At 66.9% G+C, this 9,690-nt stretch overlaps 1 protein-coding gene and 1 pseudogene across 1 annotated transcript; both read left to right on the top strand.

The window, feature by feature from the left end:
- Positions 1-2: 2 nt before the first annotated feature.
- Positions 3-2,939, top strand: GL50803_0060550 (Reverse transcriptase/endonuclease, putative; annotated as a pseudogene; the record flags this gene model as incomplete).
- Positions 2,940-5,085: 2,146 nt separating this feature from the next.
- Positions 5,086-8,415, top strand: GL50803_00137673 (putative Reverse transcriptase/endonuclease; the record flags this gene model as incomplete). The annotated part of the gene is made up of 1 exon (XM_038045725.1): positions 5,086-8,415. One exon carries the CDS (start codon positions 5,086-5,088, stop codon positions 8,413-8,415), a length of 3,330 nt encoding a protein of 1,109 aa, XP_037902393.1.
- Positions 8,416-9,690: the final 1,275 nt, after the last annotated feature.

Below are 9,690 nucleotides of genomic sequence, written 5' to 3'. Positions count from 1 at the left end.
TCGTACGGCCGCCCCAGGGCAGCAGCAGGTCTTCCGCCCGGGCCTCCTGTCGTCCGGTGATGGACGGGTGAGTTGTCGTGGCCCAGGTCGTATGGGCCGTCGTCGGTGTCTGCGAGCGCTGCGGAGAGGTGCTGCCTGACTCTGCGGCGATCGATGTCCACATCGGGATGCACCATCCGCCTCCCGGTTCACCTTCTCCGTCGCGCAGCCCTTCTCCGCTGTCGGGGTCTGCCCCTCCACCTGCAGCCGCCGAGCCCTCTCCCTCGCAACGCCGGCCCCTGTGTTCCCGTATGCATGCAGCATGTGCCGGGCCCGATACAAAACGGAGAGGGGCTGAAGGCCCATATCGCCAGGCTCGGCCACTACCTCCCGCTCGACGCCACAGTCCCCGAGCGCATCGGGGTGCCTAGTGGCAGCCCGTCCCCTGAGCTGCTTCGCCTCCTCACTGACGTATTCACAGAGATGGCGGGGCGCCTTCCTCCTGTAGAGGCCCTAGCGCGCTTCCTCTCGACGTGCCGCCGCATGGAGGCTCTGGACGGCTCCCCCGGCGCAGTCGCTTCTCCGGAAGGGGCTGCTCGGCCGGGCATGGCAGGCGCTGTTGAGCGAGACGTCCTCTGCCGCCAGGGTCCCCGAGCCCAGGCAAGGAGCGGGAAGCGATTGTCCATGAGCTCCACCCGCGCCCCATGCCTGTCTCTCTGCCCCCCGTCCATCACGTGCTCGGCCCGTCGCCCAAGATAACGGCCAAGGCGCTGCTGAAGGAGCTGCAGGCGATGAGGCCTGTCGCGGCCGGACCCTCTGGGCTGGGGAAGCCTCACCTCCTGCACCTTGTGGGGCCGCCGGGGCTGCGGAGCTCTTCACCTCTGTCCTGACGACCCTCTTCTCCAGCAGGAACTGGGCCCAGCTCCAGCCCCTGTGCGAGTTCAGGCTGAAGCTTCTGCCCAAGTCTGGCGGCCGATGGCGCCCTATCGCAGTGCAGGAGACGCTTCTGGTCGCCTTCCACCGCTTGCTCCTGCGTCGGACTCCCGCGCTCCGCAAGCTCCCGGCGTGGCAGCTGGCCTTGAGCACCTCGCCCAGATGAAGGCGATCCGCGCGGCCGAGGAGCTGAAGAGGACACACCACCTGCTCACGTGGATGTGCGGAATGCCTTCAACAGCGTCCCGCATTCCGTCATCCTCTTTGCGCTCCGCCGGGCAGGGGTGGTCCAGCCGACCGTCGCGTACATTGAGTCGTTCCTCGCGGCTCGGCACTCCTCGGACCTCCCCGCGGTCCCAGCGGGCGTGCCACAGGGGGACCCGCTGTCCATGGCGATGTTCTGCCAGAGCCTTGTCTGGCCGGTGGAGACGTACCTCGGCCAGTACAAGGTCGTTGCATACGCCGACGACCTCGTCATTGCGTCAGAGGAGGCGATTCCCATAGATACCGTGAAGAGTGACGCGCAGTCTGCCCTCTCCCGCATAGGGCTCACGGTCGAGCTCTCGAAGTGCTCCTCGACCCAGGCCGGGGCGATCTCCTTCATGGGCACCCGCGTGCTCAAGCACTCCTCCTTCAACCTCGCGCAGACATCGGCCCGCCGGCTCCACGAGCATCTCGCCGTCCTCCGTGCTTCGGGTCTCTCACTCCACGACCGCCTCAGGCTCCTGTCTGCCTGCGTCGTCCCTGCAGTTAACTATGGACCCCTTGTTGACGACTACCCGGGCCCGTCCCCCTATGCCGACGTCGATGCGCAGATAGTGGAGGAGGTCGCGACCCTTCTGGAGATCCCCGAACCCCTTGCGAAGACCCTTGCTCTGACGCCCCGCGCGAAGTACGGCCTCGGACTGGTGCTGCCCCATCACTACTACGACGAGATGCACAGGCAGCGCCAGGACATGAAGGCGGGCGTCTTCCGCGAGCTGAGGAAGAAGCGCCTGCAGGACACGGCCGCGCTCCGATCCTTCCTGCCGCTCGCATTGCTGGGCTGCGCACCCCTGGACAACACGCAGGTCCTGTTCATAGGGGACTGCTTGGCGGGGAGGTACCAGCGGGGCCGGCCGATGGGCACGTGCTGCCACTGCAAGCAGCCCTTCCTTCCCAGGCACCATCTGGTGTGCAAGGCCATTAACGGGATTCACGTGGCGCGGCACGACAAGATTCTGGACGCCCTGCTCGCGTGCTCCCGCGGTCGCGCTGGGTCTGTTGTGCGCAATCCCACGATCCCAGTGGATCACCTCCAGCCTGACCTTGTCATCGGTGGGGGCTTCGGGGACTTGGTGGTCACTGTCCCGTGGAGGCTGGAGCGGTCCTATGCCCTGAAGGCCGCCAAGTATCGCCCCCTCGTGCTCCAGGGGCGGGCGGCCCACATCCTCCCCGTCGTGGTCGGTGCTGACGGCGTCCTGCACCACCTGTCTGCGGCCGGACTCGCGTTCGCCGGCGTGGACCTTGCGCGCTTCATGCAGGAGGCGGCGCAGGTCATCCTCTGGCACTACAGGCTGTCGGCCCTCCTGTACGCTGGGCTGCGAGTGGAGAGGCCGGTGCACCGCCCCGCCCCTGCAGTATCCCTGCCGGAACCGGCTCCCAACGAGGCTCGGGCTACTCCTCCTACTCCCCTCACCCCTGCCATGTGGAGCCCTGGCACGTCGCCCTCCGTAGAGATCATGGCCGATCTCAGCCAGCATCCTGATGCGGCAGTCCCTCCTCCCTGGGGTCCTGCTGAGGTCTCCTCCTCGATCACCTGGGGCACCGATCACCCCGCACAGCCGGATGCAAACGAACGCCCAGACCCCTTCATGTGCTCAAGGGCCCCCTCCCCGCCTCCACTGGATGACGACAGCCCCGACGATGCAGGAGCACCCGAGCCGGTGCACAAGGCCCTGCCGTCCTTCTTCAAGCGCGTCGGTCCTCCCAAGCCGCATGCCCCTGATGGCTTCTACCCCTTCAAACGCATCGACACGGGGCGCTAGTGGTCATGCTTGGGCACCCTGCCCGCTGTCGGCTGCCCCACAGCGCGAACGGACCCCTGGGCCTGCGTGCCGAGCTGTCTCCCCTGGTACTCCTCGCTCGCACCCGAGGCCTCTTGCCCCTATCATTCGGGTGTGCATCACGTCCAGACACGGTGCGATAGATGCCTAGCCGCGATGCCATACACACTCGACCAGGCCGGGCCAGGCCGGACGCCCCCCTGGATGGCCAGACACCCGCCCTGCCTACGTTTGGGCACTTCCTCGATGGGACTCGTCATCTGCCCACGCCGCAGCCCGGTGTTCGTCTGTCTGTCCTCCCGGGCAGCGGCGGTCCTTGGGTGCTGAGTCTGGCGAGCTGGTGCTGGGGGAAGAGGCTAGCCCCGTGTGTCATTCGTACCATCGCACCGCGCCGTGCTGATCCCCCCATGGAACTGCCCGCCAGTGGCCGCCTCCGGTCCGGGGCGGCACAGCCCTGGCTCGGGCCATCCTCTGCTGCAGCGCCCCGGTGCCCCCTGGAGAGGATGGCCGGGTGCTATGTGCTACTGAGCCCTCGGGTGCATCGCTTCCCCACTGCCCCCCCTCATGTACCCACTCTGGGCGCCCCGGTACAGGGAACCTGGTCACTCTGGCCCTGGCCTCCAGGTGCTTGCCCTCCAATGGGCCATCCCTCATGCGCCTGTGTTTGCCTGGCCCATTCTCCCCTGCTCCTCTCTACCTCTCCTGCTCGGTCTCCGCTGAGTCGCGGTGACGGCTGTTGACAGTCCCGGCCGGGCCCCCAGGTTTCGCTCCATACCTGGGCCACATGCCTCCCACCAGCGCTGGCACCACATGGGTTGCTTGTCACAGATGGGACTGGCACGCACAGAAGAATATGGCTCCACGGCGCTCTGCCGGTCTGTCCTGAGCTGGCGTCATCAGCCTGGACCCGCCCTTAGGGGGCCTCCTCCATCACCCGTGCCTCCCCACACCACCTCCTAAGCCGTCAGTCTGCTCTCTCAGGCGTGACCTTCTGTCGGCCTCCTGGGCCGTATGGGACCACCGCCCCGCTGCCCCCGCCATCTTGGCCAGACGCCTCCGGTGAGCCACCATTCTGGAATAGCACGACACGTGTGGATGGGCTAGCTATGGCGCACGGTCCGCACCCTCCCTTCTCACGGACTCCCGGGGACAGTCCGGACGCGTCTCCCTTGTCCCCCGAATCGGTGGCCCCGGCCGATCCCCATCGTGCATCCTTATATGGGGCACTGCACACACCTGTCCACGCTGTCCCCTTGGGCCGGCCACAGCTCACCCCGTGTGTCGATGGGCCAGAATTTGGGCTCCCCAAACCCCTCCACCCCCAAGCTGTTTCCTCGCCGGTTCTCTGGGCTCGCGCTTCCCTTTTTAGTGCAACAGCATTATGGTGCCTCGCGTATGTGCGCGGTGCAGTGGGCCGGTCTGTAGGCCTGCCTTTGACTGGAATCCTGGATCCCTGGGTTTCTGGCCCGACGCGTCGTCTTCTACCCCCCAAACAGGCCTGCACTCTTCTTGGTCCACGGGCTATTTGTCTCTTTGTTTCCGCGGCCCAGGGCCTGCTGGTTGCGCCGGGGCGACGCTCATGGTGGATTTTATTTTTTCCAAAATCCAGAATTTGGGCCTGAAGACCGCCCCCGCAGGGCCTGGAGGATGCGGGGAATCGGTCCACCCACACCATGCGCTCGAGCAAAGGCCAAGCACCCACGCCATCACGTCTCATCCAGGACTCCTGCGCCGCCACGGAGGAGGATCGGCACCTTCGCCATCGATCCTCCAGGATGCCCCCCTACCACTCCCCCTCACATGGCACGCCTCCCTCGGGCCTGTATGTCTGCATGCCGCTATGCCCTAACACCGCAGGCCGCCCTCTCCGCGGATCCACTAACACACAGCCTGCAGCGCCTGGCCCCCCTGGCCGTGACCCGCGCGCCCCCGCGCACAGGAGCATACCCCTGGAGCTGGGGAGAAGGCCCCCCTGGCCGCGCCCCCGCCGCGAGACCACGCGGGCACGGGGGCTGGGCGCCCCGGGCGGGCCCTTCCCCTCCGTCGTGAGGCTGCCTCCCCTCCAATGTCCTTACCGCCTTGCGCGCATATTACGTAGTAAACCGCCCCTAAAAAAAAAAAAAAAACCATGCGTTCCGCCCTTTCCGCGCCTTCGGGAACCACGGAGATCGGGGCTTCCTCAGGCCCAGAGCCTCCCAACCACGCTCCAACCGACTCCCACAGGCCCCTACCTAGGGGCACTCCCGATCCTATGACGCTGGGTGACGGCAACGATGCCTCGACGACCGCCATGGCCCGGCCTTCCTCTTGCGAGCCCCTCTGCGGCTCCCACGGGCCCCCATCCCCCCAGCCTGGGCCTGGCAACAGCCGTTCCGCCACGGACAACTCTCCCAATGAGTCTTCTCCTGTCCATGGCTTACAGGGCTCCGGGGCCTCGGTGGCCCGGGACGCCTCTCCTCCCTGCCTGTCGAACGACCTTCTGCCCTGTGGCCAGGAGCCCCTCCCGATTCCCGACGACGGCCTCCCATACGACCTGGGCCACGACAACTCCCCGTCCATCACGGACGAGCAGGAGGCCCGGGGCGCAGACCTGCCTGCTCCTGGGGGCCGTACGACTGTCTGCGAGCGCTGCGGAGAGGTGCTGCCTGACTCTGCGGCGATCGATGTCCACATCGGGATGCACCATCCGCCTCCCGGTTCACCTTCTCCGTCGCGCAGCCCTTCTCCGCTGTCGGGGTCTGCCCCTCCACCTGCAGCCGCCGAGCCCTCTCCCTCGCCAACGCCGGACCCTGTGTTCCCGTATGCATGCAGCATGTGCCGGGCCCGATACAAAACGGAGAGGGGGCTGAAGGCCCATATCGCCAGGCTCGGCCACTACCTCCCGCTCGACGCCACAGTCCCCGAGCGCATCGGGGTGCCTAGTGGCAGCCCGTCCCCTGAGCTGCTTCGCCTCCTCACTGACGTATTCACAGAGATGGCGGGGCGCCTTCCTCCTGTAGAGGCCCTAGCGCGCTTCCTCTCGACGTGCCGCCGCATGGAGGGCTCTGGACGGCTCCCCCCGGCGCAGTCGCTTCTCCGGAAGGGGCTGCTCGGCCGGGCATGGCAGGCGCTGTTGAGCGAGACGTCCTCTGCCGCCAGGGTCCCCGAGCCCCAGGGCAAGGAGCGGGAAGCGATTGTCCATGAGCTCCACCCGCGCCCCATGCCTGTCTCTCTGCCCCCCGTCCATCACGTGCTCGGCCCGTCGCCCAAGATAACGGCCAAGGCGCTGCTGAAGGAGCTGCAGGCGATGAGGCCTGTCGCGGCCGGACCCTCTGGGCTGGGGAAGCCTCACCTCCTGCACCTTTGTGGGGCCGCCGGGGCTGCGGAGCTCTTCACCTCTGTCCTGACGACCCTCTTCTCCAGCAGGAACTGGGCCCAGCTCCAGCCCCTGTGCGAGTTCAGGCTGAAGCTTCTGCCCAAGTCTGGCGGCCGATGGCGCCCTATCGCAGTGCAGGAGACGCTTCTGGTCGCCTTCCACCGCTTGCTCCTGCGTCGGACTCCCGCGCTCCGCAAGCTCCCGGCGTGGCAGCTGGCCTTTGAGCACCTCGCCCAGATGAAGGCGATCCGCGCGGCCGAGGAGCTGAAGAGGACACACCACCTGCTCACGGTGGATGTGCGGAATGCCTTCAACAGCGTCCCGCATTCCGTCATCCTCTTTGCGCTCCGCCGGGCAGGGGTGGTCCAGCCGACCGTCGCGTACATTGAGTCGTTCCTCGCGGCTCGGCACTCCTCGGACCTCCCCGCGGTCCCAGCGGGCGTGCCACAGGGGGACCCGCTGTCCATGGCGATGTTCTGCCAGAGCCTTGTCTGGCCGGTGGAGACGTACCTCGGCCAGTACAAGGTCGTTGCATACGCCGACGACCTCGTCATTGCGTCAGAGGAGGCGATTCCCATAGATACCGTGAAGAGTGACGCGCAGTCTGCCCTCTCCCGCATAGGGCTCACGGTCGAGCTCTCGAAGTGCTCCTCGACCCAGGCCGGGGCGATCTCCTTCATGGGCACCCGCGTGCTCAAGCACTCCTCCTTCAACCTCGCGCAGACATCGGCCCGCCGGCTCCACGAGCATCTCGCCGTCCTCCGTGCTTCGGGTCTCTCACTCCACGACCGCCTCAGGCTCCTGTCTGCCTGCGTCGTCCCTGCAGTTAACTATGGACCCCTTGTTGACGACTACCCGGGCCCGTCCCCCTATGCCGACGTCGATGCGCAGATAGTGGAGGAGGTCGCGACCCTTCTGGAGATCCCCGAACCCCTTGCGAAGACCCTTGCTCTGACGCCCCGCGCGAAGTACGGCCTCGGACTGGTGCTGCCCCATCACTACTACGACGAGATGCACAGGCAGCGCCAGGACATGAAGGCGGGCGTCTTCCGCGAGCTGAGGAAGAAGCGCCTGCAGGACACGGCCGCGCTCCGATCCTTCCTGCCGCTCGCATTGCTGGGCTGCGCACCCCTGGACAACACGCAGGTCCTGTTCATAGGGGACTGCTTGGCGGGGAGGTACCAGCGGGGCCGGCCGATGGGCACGTGCTGCCACTGCAAGCAGCCCTTCCTTCCCAGGCACCATCTGGTGTGCAAGGCCATTAACGGGATTCACGTGGCGCGGCACGACAAGATTCTGGACGCCCTGCTCGCGTGCTCCCGCGGTCGCGCTGGGTCTGTTGTGCGCAATCCCACGATCCCAGTGGATCACCTCCAGCCTGACCTTGTCATCGGTGGGGGCTTCGGGGACTTGGTGGTCACTGTCCCGTGGAGGCTGGAGCGGTCCTATGCCCTGAAGGCCGCCAAGTATCGCCCCCTCGTGCTCCAGGGGCGGGCGGCCCACATCCTCCCCGTCGTGGTCGGTGCTGACGGCGTCCTGCACCACCTGTCTGCGGCCGGACTCGCGTTCGCCGGCGTGGACCTTGCGCGCTTCATGCAGGAGGCGGCGCAGGTCATCCTCTGGCACTACAGGCTGTCGGCCCTCCTGTACGCTGGGCTGCGAGTGGAGAGGCCGGTGCACCGCCCCGCCCCTGCAGTATCCCTGCCGGAACCGGCTCCCAACGAGGCTCGGGCTACTCCTCCTACTCCCCTCACCCCTGCCATGTGGAGCCCTGGCACGTCGCCCTCCGTAGAGATCATGGCCGATCTCAGCCAGCATCCTGATGCGGCAGTCCCTCCTCCCTGGGGTCCTGCTGAGGTCTCCTCCTCGATCACCTGGGGCACCGATCACCCCGCACAGCCGGATGCAAACGAACGCCCAGACCCCTTCATGTGCTCAAGGGCCCCCTCCCCGCCTCCACTGGATGACGACAGCCCCGACGATGCAGGAGCACCCGAGCCGGTGCACAAGGCCCTGCCGTCCTTCTTCAAGCGCGTCGGTCCTCCCAAGCCGCATGCCCCTGATGGCTTCTACCCCTTCAAACGCATCGACACGGGGCGCTAGTGGTCATGCTTGGGCACCCTGCCCGCTGTCGGCTGCCCCACAGCGCGAACGGACCCCTGGGCCTGCGTGCCGAGCTGTCTCCCCTGGTACTCCTCGCTCGCACCCGAGGCCTCTTGCCCCTATCATTCGGGTGTGCATCACGTCCAGACACGGTGCGATAGATGCCTAGCCGCGATGCCATACACACTCGACCAGGCCGGGCCAGGCCGGACGCCCCCCTGGATGGCCAGACACCCGCCCTGCCTACGTTTGGGCACTTCCTCGATGGGACTCGTCATCTGCCCACGCCGCAGCCCGGTGTTCGTCTGTCTGTCCTCCCGGGCAGCGGCGGTCCTTGGGTGCTGAGTCTGGCGAGCTGGTGCTGGGGGAAGAGGCTAGCCCCGTGTGTCATTCGTACCATCGCACCGCGCCGTGCTGATCCCCCCATGGAACTGCCCGCCAGTGGCCGCCTCCGGTCCGGGGCGGCACAGCCCTGGCTCGGGCCATCCTCTGCTGCAGCGCCCCGGTGCCCCCTGGAGAGGATGGCCGGGTGCTATGTGCTACTGAGCCCTCGGGTGCATCGCTTCCCCACTGCCCCCCCTCATGTACCCACTCTGGGCGCCCCGGTACAGGGAACCTGGTCACTCTGGCCCTGGCCTCCAGGTGCTTGCCCTCCAATGGGCCATCCCTCATGCGCCTGTGTTTGCCTGGCCCATTCTCCCCTGCTCCTCTCTACCTCTCCTGCTCGGTCTCCGCTGAGTCGCGGTGACGGCTGTTGACAGTCCCGGCCGGGCCCCCAGGTTTCGCTCCATACCTGGGCCACATGCCTCCCACCAGCGCTGGCACCACATGGGTTGCTTGTCACAGATGGGACTGGCACGCACAGAAGAATATGGCTCCACGGCGCTCTGCCGGTCTGTCCTGAGCTGGCGTCATCAGCCTGGACCCGCCCTTAGGGGGCCTCCTCCATCACCCGTGCCTCCCCACACCACCTCCTAAGCCGTCAGTCTGCTCTCTCAGGCGTGACCTTCTGTCGGCCTCCTGGGCCGTATGGGACCACCGCCCCGCTGCCCCCGCCATCTTGGCCAGACGCCTCCGGTGAGCCACCATTCTGGAATAGCACGACACGTGTGGATGGGCTAGCTATGGTGCACGGTCCGCACCCTCCCTTCTCACGGACTCCCGGGGACAGTCCGGACGCGTCTCCCTTGTCCCCCGAATCGGTGGCCCCGGCCGATCCCCATCGTGCATCCTTATATGGGGCACTGCACACACCTGTCCACGCTGTCCCCTTGG

The sequence above is a fragment of the Giardia intestinalis genome, chromosome 5 (genome assembly GCF_000002435.2).
Source record: "Giardia intestinalis strain WB C6 chromosome 5, whole genome shotgun sequence".
In the NCBI taxonomy this organism is placed as follows: domain Eukaryota; phylum Fornicata; order Diplomonadida; family Hexamitidae; genus Giardia; species Giardia duodenalis.
The sequence above is the reverse complement of the archived record's forward strand: the minus strand, read 5'-3'. Positions and strand labels throughout refer to the sequence as shown.